Below are 14,090 nucleotides of genomic sequence, written 5' to 3'. Positions count from 1 at the left end.
CTCACCAGCAGAAAAGGCTCCTTGCAGATTGGTATGCCATTTTGGAAGGTTGCCCGGAACACTCCACCCTCCCCTTGCAGGCTCCCCCCCCCAAAGTTTGACCCCTCCCCCTCCTTGAATCTTGGGAAGGTCCCCGGGAAACCCCCCTCACTCCCCTTCTACCTGATGAGGCCCCCAATGGCCCGAACTCTGGCATTACCAACCTGGTACATGGGTACCCTGGCACCCTGGTACTGACAGGCTGGCCCCCTGGTGCCAGAGGGAGAGCTAGAGTACCACCCTGTCCTGTCCCTGACCACCCAAGGGTCTTCAATGGCCAGGAGGACCCCCCAGGTACCATTACACCTGGTCCACGTTTGTGAGTACCAGTGCTAAATGGCGCCCTGGAAAGGTCTCGCAGGTACGTCCGATAAGTCCCAGGCGGCAGGTGAATCTGGTGAACGTTTATTTAAATAAGCTGTACAGCTTACTTACATTCACTGATCTGGAGGGCGAGATCCAGATCACATTGAGTATCGCGAGGTGTTTCGAGCAGAGCAAACCCCGCGAGAAGCGGCTCTTGTAAGTCAATCCATAATATGGGGGAATAAACTTTAAAGTGAAATTCCGTGAATCCATAGCTGCAGCTTCAATTAAGGTTATTACGAGGAAAATTTATGCTTGGGACATAATGGGACATGTCGCAAGGATAAAGAATTGGAATTACAAAGGTGATGAGCTAACAGCCCATAGAACAGACATGATGACACTTAAACTATTCCAAGGCATGGATTAGACCAGTGTCTATACTAAGTTCAATTATTGCTTGACTGATTGTAAAATTACAGCAAAAGTAGATTTTGTTTGGTTGGTGGTGTGGTTAATAGAACTGCAAGAATTAGGGTGGTTAGCACTGCTGCCTCACGGTGCTGAGGACCCAGGTTTGATCTTGCCCCCGGGTCACTGTCTGTGTGGAGTTTGCACATTCTCCCCATGGTTGCATGGGTTTCACCCCTACAACCCCAAAGATGTGCAGGGTGGGTGGATTGGCCACACTAAATTTCCCCTTATTTGGAGAAAAAAATTTGGGTACTCCAAATTTATATAAAAAGAAAAAAAAAAGAACAGCAAGAATTGAGGATCAACAGACTGCAAACAAAAACATGTTAGTTAATTAGATTGGCATGAACTTGGCGAGCTCACTTATTTTTGAGCTTGTGAGTTTTTAACTTTTCTATTATTCATGGGCAACACATCGCAAGTTTGTATCTTCTATCTTTTTATTCTTGACCAACTCTTTCATTTTGATTCCCATTGGCATTATCACAGAATCAGAATCAGAGAATAATACAGTGCAGAAGAGGCCCTTTGGCCCATCAAATCTGCACCAACACATGAAAGACACCTGACCTGGCTACCTAATCCCATTTGTCAGCACTTAGCCCATAGCTTTGAATGTTATGATGCGCCAAGTGCTTATTCAAATACTTTTTAACGGATATGAGGCAACCCGCCTCTACCACCCTCCCAGGTAGTGCATTCTAGACTGGCAACACACTCTGGATAAAAAGGTTTTTCCTTAAAACCCCCCTAAATCCTCTGCCCCGACCTTGAACTTGTGTCCCCTACAGCTGCTCCATATCCACCCTGTCTATGCCGTTCCTAATCTTGTACACCTCGATCAGGTTGCCCCTCCGTCTTCTCTGCTCCAGCGAAAACAACTCAAGCCTATCCAATCTCTCTTAATAACTTAACTGTTCCATCCCAGGCAACATCCTGGTGAATCACCTCTCACAGTACCACTGGGCTAGAATTCTCCGGCTGTTAGAATTCCCTTTTCCCACTGGCAGCCTACCCCGCCTGTGGGTTTCCCAGCGGCGTGGGGTGGCTTCAATGGGAAATCCCATTGCCAAGTGGTGGGAGTAGAGAATCCTGCCGCCAGTGAATGGCGCGCTGCCGAGAAACACGTGGCTGGGGGACCGGAGAATTCCACCCCTGATTTTTTTCAATTCAAAAGGAAATTTGCCACATCCGCGGGATGTTCCGTAGTATTTCATAGTCAATTAATGATTTTTTTATGTGAAAGCACTGTTGCTAATTTGGGCAAATGCAGTTGTTAGTTTACACACAGAAAGACTCCATAAAGAGTAAAATAGATAAATGACAACTGTTCAAAGCAGAACTGAAGAAAACAGATTGATCACACATTAATCAAGTGTTCTGTTTGGTGATCAACACACAACATCTGCTCCATTAGCCTTGAAGGTGAACAGATAATTAAGAAACAAAGGGCGGGATCTACCCTAATGGGAACAGAATCCCATAATGAGCGCGTTTAGCCAGGTGCTTCCCTGTACTCGGAGTGCTGAGAAACCTCACGCTGTCGAACAGGACTCTGTTCCCATTCTGGTAGATTCGGGGCCTCAGCCGGGAACTCCTGGCATCTACCAATCGCCCGCCGCGTTGCCATCCGGGCCTAATGTTGCCGGTAGATCGCGCCCAAAGACTGAAAAGTTGCATTGGATGCTGTAGGTCAAATATTTACTAGTGTTCACCTTACATAGATTGCCTTACAAAATATTCTGATTACATGTAAAGGTTTGTAAGGATTTTTGTTTTTCATACATGGGTTGTTTTAGAATAGATTTGCAAGTTCACCAGAAATATTAAACAATTTTTTAAAGTGTTGCCAAGTGTAGCAGCCAGGGGAGTTCCCATCCAAAGTTGTTTAAACAATTGCAAAATAACTACAAAAAATGTTGATGAAAATAATGATATTTCAGTCCGTTTTAGCATTAATTTTTCTGATGTTGACAGGGCGATGTTGATGACAGCATGTGACGTGTCTGCAATAACCAAACCTTGGCCTGTTCAACAAAAGGTAATTCAGACAGTGTCTGCCCATCGTCTTAAAATTTGTGTGAAGGCTGTCCAAATAACATAAATTATACCCAGTTATAAAAATCTATATATAAATGCTAAGTCCCAGGCTTGAGACAGGTGCAGCTAAGATGAAAGAATCCAGAGGTTACTCCTGAGTTTCTTTTATTCGTTGGTGTGATATAAGCATCATTGGTCAGCATTTATTACCCATCCCTAATTGTCCTCGAGGAAGTGATAGTAAGCCACATTATTGAATCACTGCAGTCCATAGCACGGTTCAATTCCCGTACCAGCCTCCCCGAACAGGCGCCGGAATGTGGCGACTAGGGGCTTATCACAGTAACTTCATTGAAGCCTACTTGTGACAATAAGCGATTTTCATTTCATTTCATGTAGTTCCAAGTCAGGATGGTTTGTGACTTAGAGGGAAACTTGGAGTCATACTACTCCTCTGTTAGTTTTGTGTAACACTAACCCTGACGTCGGCGGCCAGGCACAGTGACAGTTGCACATGCGCACTCGGCCATGGCTGCAGTTGCCTGCGTATGTGCAGTTTCTCCCATCACGATGATGAATACGTTCCGTTTAGGTCCCAGATTTGACAGTGGATGAAAGAACTGCTTTCAGCACTTTCCAAGCACCAAACTGGTACTCAGAGATAGCTAAATGACAAATAGTTTATTTGTCTAATGCACAAAGCTTTATAAACTTGGTGAACAGGTTGAAAAGATAGTTTGCAGAAAGTTCCTACGCAGCCTGGCTAATTCAATTGGTAGACAAATGGAACTCTTAGGGTCGTAAGTTTGAAATATATTTTTCTTTAAAAATGATTTTGTTACGACCCCCTCAGGGGCCAAACCCTATATTGTGTACGCTTTCCCTCCTTGGAGTACAAACTCCTCAGGTGATTGGGGGAGATGGAGCCTCCCCCCTAATTAGGAGGAATCTCACAGGATATCACGCCCCCCCCCACCCCAACCCCCCACCATATGAAAGGTGGCAGGAGTGAGGGGCCTGTTGAAGGGAACACTGGCTGCCCTTGCAGGCATTCAATGGCCAATGGGCTGAAAGATGGACTTCTGCCCGTCTGAATCAAGAAATGAAAATCACTTATTGTCACGAGTAGGCTTCAATGAAGTTGCTGTGCAAAGCCCCTAGTCGCCACATTCCGGCGCCTGTCCGGGGAGGCTGGTACGGGAATCGAACCGTGCTGCTGGTCTGCTTGGTCTGCTTTAAAAGCCAGCGATTTAGCCTGGTGAGCTAAACCAGCCTCTAGAATACCTACCTCAGAGGCTTGCCGGCCAATCAAAGGCCCAACAACTCTCTAGCACTTTGGTTATGTGTACTGGAACATTTAACATGGTTGACGGTCTTGACAGAGGCCAAGCTTGCAGGCCCGAGCAAGGGGGGCGGGTAAGGGAGTGTGTGTGCGGTTAGGTTGGTGTTTGAGAGGTCATTAGAGGAAGGAAATCTGAGGGAGGGAGGAGAATGGGGGGGGGGGTGGTAAAATTTTCAGTTGGGGCCCTCCAGTACTTTTGAATTTAAATACCTGGATCATAAGCCTCAGTGGAACCTTTTATGCTGTCACCATCTACCGCTATTTTAATTTATCACATGTTTGCAAATGCTTAAAATGGATGACATAAAAGCCAAATCTCATATTATCCAAATCTCAGCAAATCTAATACTGATCTAAATAACATTGGTTTCCTCCCTTTCCTGTTTCATGATTGAGAGTGGGTAGGCAAGCCTGTTGCTACCAAACATGCCCATGGTGCTCGTAAGCCAGTCATTGGAAGGTGCGCAAAAGTAACCCAAGGCAATTCACTCTCATGATTCCACAGTTTCCATCTTTTGTTCATACCTCTTGTGGAGTATGCTGGCTGAAACTGGCCATGCATGATGCCATTTTGTAGCACCACATGTTACAACACCAAGTTCTGGCTAATATTCCATCCATCGTCTTTAAATTTGTGTGAAGGCTCTCTAAATAACATAAATTATACCCAGTTATAAAAATCTATATACAAATGCTAAGTCCCAGGCTTGAGACAGGTGCAGCTAAGATGAAAGAATCCAGAGGTTACTCCTGAGTTTCTTTTATTCGTTGGTGTGATATAAGCATCATTGGTCAGCATTTATTACCCATCCCTAATTGGCCTCGAGGAAGTGATAGTAAGCCACATTATTGAATCACTGCAGTCCATTACTGCAGCCCTTGTTATAAAGACACGCCTGTCAAATAGACTAATTTTCCATATTCAGTTGTTTTTTTTTTAGCAAATAATTAATTTTGTGTTTTAATCCGCATTTTTCAGATAGCTGAACTTGTGGCAACAGAATTTTTTGAACAAGGTGACAAGGAGAGAGAGGAGTTAAAAATCGAACCCATTGTATGTATCAGTTTTATTATATCCGCACAAACAAAATCTAGATGTACATAATACAACTACCATTTAGTTTTAAAATGTGAATGTGTTTCTTTGATAGGATAACATTGCTTCCATTTTGAATGACAATTCCCCTGTATTAACTTTTAAAATTCCATTTGAAGGATTTAATGAACCGAGAGAAACGTGATCAGATTCCCAGCATGCAGGTCGGATTCATTGATGCAATCTGTATTAAGCTATATGAGGTAATTCTTTTTCAGTATTTAATACCCTTGGTAGCTTTCTAAAAATGCATTTGTCTGTAATTTCAATGGTGGGGGCCCAGGGTGATGGTAGTTTGGGATACGGTGATGGTTGGGGAGTGTTGTGAGCCGGATCGGAGATTGGGTAATGGGGTATTTCCTGATCTTTTGCCATAACGTCGGCAGAATATCAGCAGAAATCCAATGAATTGTCATTAATTGCCAGTTGCACATTTCTCAGAGCTCCCCCCTCGCCCCCGCAAGGTTACAGCCGAAAATGAGAAGGGCAATGCAGAAATTCTCCCTAGTCCTTTTCTGGATACTAGTGTATGAAAATAAGCTTACGGAAATTTCTTACTATTAAGATTTTTAAAAGGGACCTCTTTCGAGTCGAATTGGTTCCAAGATTATATGCCTGGCGGTTAGATCAGCATCTCCACACAAACTGAAAGATCATGGTAAGACCGTAGGAAGTAGGAGCAGGAGTAGATCATTCAGCCAGTTGAGCCTGTCCCAGTAAATCATAGCTGATCTGATTGAGGCTTTTACTACATTTTCCTGTCCAGCCTCATACGGGGCACAGTGGCTTGCACTGATGCTCCACAGCTCCAGGGTCCAAGGTTCGATTCCCAGCTTGGGTCACTGTCTGTGCGGAGTCTGCACGTTCTCACCGTGTCTGCTGGGGTTTCCTCCGGGTGCTCCGGTTTCCTCCCGCTAGTCCCAAAAGACGCGCTGTTAGGTAATTTGGGCATTCTGAATTCTCCCTCTGTGTACCCGAACAGGCGCTGGGATGTGGCGACAAGGGGCTTTTCACAGTAACCTCATTGCAGTGTTAATGTAGTAATAATAATAATAATCACTTATTGTCACAAGTAGGCTTCAATGAAGTTACTGTGAAAAGCCCCTTGTCGCTACATTCTGGCGCCTGTACGGGGAAGCTGGTACAGGAATTGAACCCGTGCTGCTGGCATTGTTCTGCATGACAAGCCTGCTATTTAGCCCACGGTGCTAAATCTTAATAAAGATTATTATTATACGTCTTGAACCCTTGTAGATCAGAAATCTAACTCAGCCTCCGCTGCTCTCCCTGGAAGAGAATGTTGGCCAGAATGTCTCGCTGCCCATGTATGAAATAAAAACAAAAGTACCGGAGATACTCCGCAGTTCTGGAAACCTCTACAGAGAGAAACAGACTTAATGGGATGAATAAAGCGGGGCATGGATGGTTTGTCCCCCAGATGGAAAGTTGGCGTGGTGCCAGCCTGCTCCATGCCAGTGCGCCATGCAGACTTAATGCACCGCGGGCGGGGTTAACAAGGGAAGTCTTGTCCTCTGGAGCTGCTGGCCAATCTGATTGGCTGGCACCTCCATCAATCCCAGAAGTGCCAAGAATGCATTAATTGCCACTGCCAGAAAGGGTAATTGTGGGCTCTTGGGCAGGGAGGGTCTAGGTTGGTCAGGGATGGATGTGGGCATTGAGGGAATTTCACTGTTGGGGAGCCACCCTCCTGATCTACAAAGGGCAACCCAGCCCTAAAGATCTACAGACCCAGATCTACAAAGGGCAGCACGGTAGCATAGTGGTTAGCACAATTGCTTCACAGCTCCAGGGTCCCAGGTTCAATTCAGGACGTGGGTCACTGTCTGTGCAGAGTCTGCACGTCCTACCCATGTGTGCGTGGGTTTCCTCCGGTTGCTCTGGTTTCCTCCCACAGTCCAAAGATGTGCAGGTTAGGTGGATTGGCCATTCTAAATTGCCCTTAGTGTCCAAAATTGCCCTTAGTATTGGGTGGGGTTACTGGGTTATGGGGATCGGCTGGAGCTGTGGGCTTGGGTATGGTGCTCTTTCAAAGAGCCGGTGCAGACTCGATGGGCCGAATGGCCTCCTGCATTGTAAATTCTATGAAATTCTACAAAGCTCGAACTCCACCATTCTTACCCATCCTTAAAGATTGCATTTAAAAAACCGGGCTGCCAACCCGGCTGATACACACCAAATGTTTTATGGATGGGAATTGGTTCAATTACCTTGGTAGCAAACCTAATTATCTGTATTTTAGTATGGCAGGTAAGCTGCCAGTTTTTGTGTTCGCCCCACACCGCCCGGATTATGGGGGCGGGTGGGAAAGTTCTGGGGAGAAGAAAAAAACATATAAGGCGCAATCTACCCGAAGACGCCCCATAGCGTGCGTGATTAGCTGGGTTTTTGCCCAGCACTGCGAGCGCCGAGAAACATCACGCTATTAAACGGCCATCTGGGTAGATCGGGGCCCTCAGCGGGAAACTCCCCAATAAGGCCGCACTCAGCCCAGTTTTCTGCACTGAGGAGCTCCACTTGCCGGAACAACTCAGTGCAGCGAGAGGTCGGAACGCCATTTTTAAATGATGCCCAGATCTCTCGAGCGCCCAACGCGACCCCCGATCTACTCCAACTGTGGAAGCTCAGGATCATGCTTGTGGTCTGAATGGAAATCTTCTGAATAGCGGTCACCCTGTCTGTGTTTGGTCTTCTCAATCTAGAGGAGACCACATCATGAAAAGTGAATACTAAATTGAAAGAAGCACAAGTAACTCACTGTTCTCCCTGCTCTTCTTCAAAGAGAAAGGAGATGAGAAATGTGTTGTTTTATCTTATTGGACTTCTAACCCGTACTAACACTTGGGTGTTAACCAGTACTGGGATAGGGATTGACCAAATGATATACTGATTGAACTGAAAGTGCCACTGTTGAGCCAAGGCTGATATATAAAATGTTACAAATCAGATGTGTCCCATTTGTTGTCAGCAGTGATTACCAGGACAGGTATAGGACACTCAAACATTGTGACCATAAGCGAGTTGGAAGAAATGATTGCAAAATTTCTGGACAAGTATTTTGTACCTCTCTCATTTCCCAAACCCTTGCGATCTTTTTAAACAATATCTAAATCTAAATACCACATGTACATGGTGGATCAAATCTAGATATTGGGCAGTTGACCTGATGGGTTGAATTTTCCCAGCCTCATGTGGCAGGGTTGCCAGGGTAATAGTGAGAGTTGCCTTGGGACAGCTCTCTAGTGTCATGCCACCTCCAGGGAACTTTCTTGGGCAGATAGAGAAGCAGATTGACTCCCCTGTCCAAAGGGAGGGAGATTTTTCAACCACTCTGGCACTTGACCAGAAGCAGACCAGCTCCCTACCTGCAGCAGACCAAGGGCCATCTAAGCCTGAGGCAATATGTCCCATGAATAGACAGAAGGAAGGAAAAGCCCAAGTCCCAAACAATTCTGCTGGAGGATTTCACCTCCATTCTATGGGGGCTACTGGCCACAGATTTGACCATGATAGAATCATAGAATCCCTACAGTGCAGAAGGAGGCCATTTGGCCCATCGAGTCTGCACCGACCCTCTGAAAGAGCACTCGACCTAGGCCCACCCCCCTCCAATCCCATAACCCCACCTAACCTTTTGGACACTAAGGGGCAATTCAGCATGGTCAATCAACCTAACCTGCACATCTTTGGACTGTGGGAAGAATCCGGAGCACGCATATACGGGGAGGTACGGGGAGAAAGTACTAACTCGACACAGACAGTCACCCAAGGTCAGAACTTGGGTCCCTGGCGCTGTGAGGCAGCAGCGCTAACCACTGTGCCACCTTATCATGACCTATTTCCATCTGCCGAGGGCGTCTCTCTGAGCTGGCTGAGCAGTGCCCACCTCGCCCAGTAGTGCTGCTGAAACTCCAGAGCTGTCAGCCCTCTAATTGAACCTGTAGCATCAAAGGCCCATCTGTCATCCTTAATACGATGACAAGAGCAGAGGTCACTAATTAAGAGGCCCTGTCCCAGAGGATTGCGCTGATGATCTTGTGGTTGGCCACTGTGGGCAAAGGACCCCCTGTGATCCCAAATCTGGGTCTTGAAAATCTGGCAGGAATATTGCGGGAAAATCCAGCCAACGTGTAAATTATTGTGCAAAATCATCTCTTCCATGAATAGAAATTAGTGTACATTGCAAATATGTGAGATTTATATAACTCCTTTCTTAAAAATCTGCTCCTTCTAGGCTCTGGCAAGAATATCTGAAGCATGTCTCCCATTGCTTGAAGGCTGTCGGAATAATCGAAAGAACTGGGAAACACTAGCCACACAAAAACTGGTGAATGGAGAAAAAAAGTGATGTATATAGGGTTTGCTGATTTACCTGGCAGTCTATCGAGAACGCAGGGCTCCTTTAGGGTGAATTTGGAGCTCACTAAATAGCTTCTCTGCCAATTGTCTGTAAAATACAGTAAACATTTTTAATAGCTCAGTAAAATAGAACCATTAGCTCCTCACTTGAGGGGCTATTTTCCAAACCCACTTTGGCAAGCTGCTATTTTTGGTTTAATTATTATCACATTTTCTCAGATCATAAGACAGCCTCTTGCTGACTGTATCTGCTGTTTGTTAGTGGCACTCAAGGAAGGAAGAGGACAGCCAAGTCCTGCAGCTTAAAGGATCCTGTGGTTTCACATCCCCCTGATAGATTGATATTTCCATGCAGAAAACAAGTTATTGATGCTCTTTTTAAACGATTTGTAGGGCAAATGCAAATAAACTGGTCAATAATTATTCAATAATTCATCACTTGACCGGACACATTTTTGCACAGTATCTCCTTGCTAAATATGACTCATACAAACTTTCTATCAAACTTTTAGATAATGGCCTCGGATGTGGGTTATCCCTGAATTAGTGCATAATTCCTTTTTAGCCGATCTATGTACTAAGGAGAATGATATGGCTTCCATTGAATACATTTACATTTTATTTATTTATTTACACAAAAATTAGATTTGTCTTTTGATCTTAAAACAAGAGATGGTGACAGTTTAATCTTGTAAAGATGAGTCTGGTATATTTTACAGCATTGTCAGTATTTTTTATATGGAGTAGCATGCTTTAAATATGTACATATTTCAGCATATTGATGATAGGAATACAGAACAATAGCAAGAGACCATTGACAACATATTTGGCAGATATTTGTATATGGTAGTATTGAAAAAGATGTTTTTGCACAGTTTTTGAATATTTTAATTCATTATATTTGGTTAGTTCTGACAGAGGTAATTGCATTGTAAGTTCATTAATCATGTGCTCTCAGTGTTGTGGCCTTATTTACAAACCATGCTCCTTTCAATTGTGGTTTCCCACTTGGACTGAGATTAGCGATTTTACCCATCTGTATTTGAAATAGAGTGACCTTAATAACTATTCACTTTGGTATTGCATTGTCATAGTGGCCACTTTATTTTACACCTTCAGTGCAGAGTATAGAAAATTAGATGATCTACATTGTAGCATAATATTTTATTATGCGGTTGTACATATTGCAGAAAATAGTTCAGTTTGCCAATGCTAAAAGTCAGAAGGTCCTACCTCCCTTAAGTAAGGCATATAACATCATGATATTGGGACAGTTTCCATGTCCATAATGCATAAAGCCACCTTTCCTGGCTGGTGTTTAACTTCTGGGGAAACAAAAGATATTGTCAAATTTCATCACCTGGGGTAGAAATGAAGAGACATTAATTGAAATTACTTCTGTTATGTGACATACTCTTTTATTTAAAGAATGAAAAGGACAATACCAAAATGTCGATAATGTCACAATTCTGCTAAGAACAACACTGAGAATGCTGTTCTCTGAGAATGGTGATGGCCTGTTAGTGTTAGACCAAAATATAAAAGTCCTAATGATGTTTTAGCTTGAGAATTAGCAACGAAGATAGTTTTAGACCATGGGTACCACAGCATTGAGCTTAACTATATGATAGGAACTGAGTTCACAGTTATGATTTATAATCAAGATGACCCATGGGTTTCACATGTACAATTCAGCCAAGGTCAGAAAATAGCAGCACTAGACAGATTCTCCTGATTATGTGAAACACTGTGGGTAAATAATAAATATCTGTAAATTGAATTAATGGTGACAACCTCATTAACTATGCTGAGAATTCAAGGTAAGCAATTCAACTTGAGTGATGTGACAGCTCTTTCAACCGACGCACTGTTTTCAGTTTCCCAATCCAGTGCAGGTGAAACTACCTGATGTTATTTGATCACATTTCAGTTGTTAATTAAATGGCTTCACTTTGTTTCTGGTTCTCTACTGTCTTCTCAAGTCATTACCGAGGGACAACTGATTCTGAAATCATTGCTGACAGACAGAGAACTCTGTTGTTCGTATTATTTTGAAGGGGGAGATTGGCTGGAAATTTTGGAATGCCTCATGAGGCCATCTTCAATTGAGTCCGAATTTATTGTCAAACATTGTGATCAAATAGTTGTGCAGTTTTTAAAGCTGTAGCATAGTAACACATTGGTCTGATAGGAAGAATGTAGATAGTTATTTTCATAAGTTATTATCACAGGTTGTCAGATAAATGTATGTTTTCGCATTACCAGGACAAGACAGTGATGTCAATACATGACAAACCTCTCTGTAACATCAGTGACAAATCATTCACATTTGTAATGTTAAGTTGTTAGCTTATCAATTCAATATAATGTTGTGTAATTATTTGTTTTATTGCACTAGATTGCTTACAAGTATTGTGAGTATTGTAATTTCTAAATTTCAATGCAGAATTATGTTGCAAGTGCTAGTGATTAGCACAGTCTTCCCATCTCCACAGTTTAGAATGTAGCTTGAAGACTTATTCTGTCTTTTACTTACAATATGACCATGGGCCTATGGCATGAAACTGTTCCTAATGAAACATTAAACTGGCATTCTAAATAAGTCTACAGGAATGTCCGAAGTTGAGGCAATGGCATATTGTTGGGACTGAATAGAGTGAGCTTCATTCTGTAGCCAGTTATGCTCCAGCTGACATAGGAGTTCTTAATGCCAGTATTAGATGCCTGAAGCGGGATTGTGTTCCATTTTCCAATAATAGTATCCCTTACCGCCACAAAATATGTGAAGGCCCATGTTAGATGAGCTGCAAAATAAATGGACTTGGAACCAACATGAGACTTCCTCAACCATGGTGAAGCCAATATGAGCACAAGAGCAAACATTGAAATGTTTGCGAATGTCTTCTGGCAAAAATATTGAGTCAACGACCCTACTCAGTTTCCTCCTTGGCTCTCCACCAGTTTCCAATTCAATTCATTCCACATGAGATTAGAAAGTAGCTGAGTCTACTTGGACATAGTAAAAGTTGTGGGTCCTAATAACACTCTGGCTGTAGGCCTGTACGCAACAGCTAGTAACCCCTAGTCAAGCTGTTCTCATACATTTATGGCACTGGCATCGTCCCAACAAAGTGGCTGATTCACAATAAGTAAAAAAATCCACCTGGCCAATGACCAAACCTTTCTCTTTGTCATTAAGAAAAATGATGGAAGCAGTGTGGTAAACCTCTGTTAGTGTATTATATGTATTGTGGTAAACTGTTACAGTACTACATGTATTGTTGTAAACCACTGCCTGATGGCTCCGCCTATGGCCCCTCCCCTTGGGCTCGGTATAAAGGTGGCTGTCCTCTGGTCCTGCCCCAGTTCGGGATCAGTGGCCAGGAGGCTTTCTGTTTAGCTTATTAAATTGATGTGCCATCAATTAACACAAGACGAGTATTGAACGAAACATTGGCTTTAATAAGCTAAGCCGGAGGTCAGTCACCTTTATACCGAGCCCAAGGGGAGGAGCCACAGGCGGAGCCATCAGGCCGTGGTTTACCACAGTACATATAGTACAGTAACAGTTGACCACAATACATATAATACACTAACAGTGGTTTACCACAAGCAGTCAACAATTGTGTCGTCAAGCAATAAGCACTCATCAAAAACTTGCTCACAGATTTGCATTTAGTTGTGACTAAATGGCTCCAATTAGTACCAGACCTCATCCCAGCCTTGACAAAATATGGAAGCAAGTGATAAATATGAGAATCAAGGTGAGAGTAGCTCTTCTGAACATTAAGGCAGCATCTAAGAAAGAAATACTTTCTTTTTATAGAGCACTGTTCATGAACATAGGGCAGCACAAATCACTTCACAGCCAATTGAGTAATTTTGAAGTATGGTCACTATTGTAATATGAGAAACGTGACATGCAATTTGCACACAGCAAGCTAATACAGTTATATGCTAATGACCATGCAATTTTTAAAATATTGATTAAGGGATAAATATTGGTCAGGTCACTGGGGATAATTTCCCTGTTTTTTCTCGAAATAGTACCATGGCATCTTTTATATCCACCTTAGAGAGCAGTGGGCACCTCTCTTTATATCTCAGCTAAGAGACAGTATTCCCTCAGTACTGCAAATGGAGGGTCAACCTAATTTTTTTTATGTTCAAGTCTCTGGTGTGGTGACAGCCCAGAAGGAAAAAAACAGTAAAATTGGGAAATGAGAATACTGGTCTGAACTTTTTTTTCCTCCTGAGAGGGAAAAGCCACCAGTGACTGGAATTAAACCACCAGAGCAGCAACTGAGTGCTCATGACTGGCTTAGTTCCTAACAGGCCAAATCCTTACTTTTCATCTACAAAACTCATGTATGGGAGTGTAGTTAACTCAATTGGCTAAGAGTGGGGCAGAATACT

At 43.3% G+C, this 14,090-nt stretch overlaps 1 protein-coding gene across 3 annotated transcripts in view; it reads left to right on the top strand.

Moving 5' to 3' along the window:
• Positions 1–11,629, top strand: part of pde5ab (phosphodiesterase 5A, cGMP-specific, b) — a 143,671-nt gene extending 132,042 nt beyond the window's left edge. For 2 of the 3 annotated variants that reach the window (XM_038791842.1, XM_038791841.1), the window contains exons 18-21: positions 2,797–2,860; positions 5,181–5,255; positions 5,417–5,500; positions 9,550–11,629. In XM_038791842.1, the coding sequence (XP_038647770.1) occupies positions 2,797–2,860; positions 5,181–5,255; positions 5,417–5,500; positions 9,550–9,663 (337 nt within the window). In that variant the 3' untranslated portion in view covers positions 9,664–11,629. The remainder of the gene's footprint in view (positions 1–2,796; positions 2,861–5,180; positions 5,256–5,416; positions 5,501–9,549) is intronic. The other variant, XM_038791843.1, reaches the window with a different exon arrangement.
• Positions 11,630–14,090: the final 2,461 nt, after the last annotated feature.

This window comes from Scyliorhinus canicula, chromosome 3 (genome assembly GCF_902713615.1).
Source record: "Scyliorhinus canicula chromosome 3, sScyCan1.1, whole genome shotgun sequence".
Lineage (NCBI taxonomy): Eukaryota > Metazoa > Chordata > Chondrichthyes > Carcharhiniformes > Scyliorhinidae > Scyliorhinus > Scyliorhinus canicula.
This window is presented reverse-complemented; position numbering and strand designations above follow the sequence as displayed.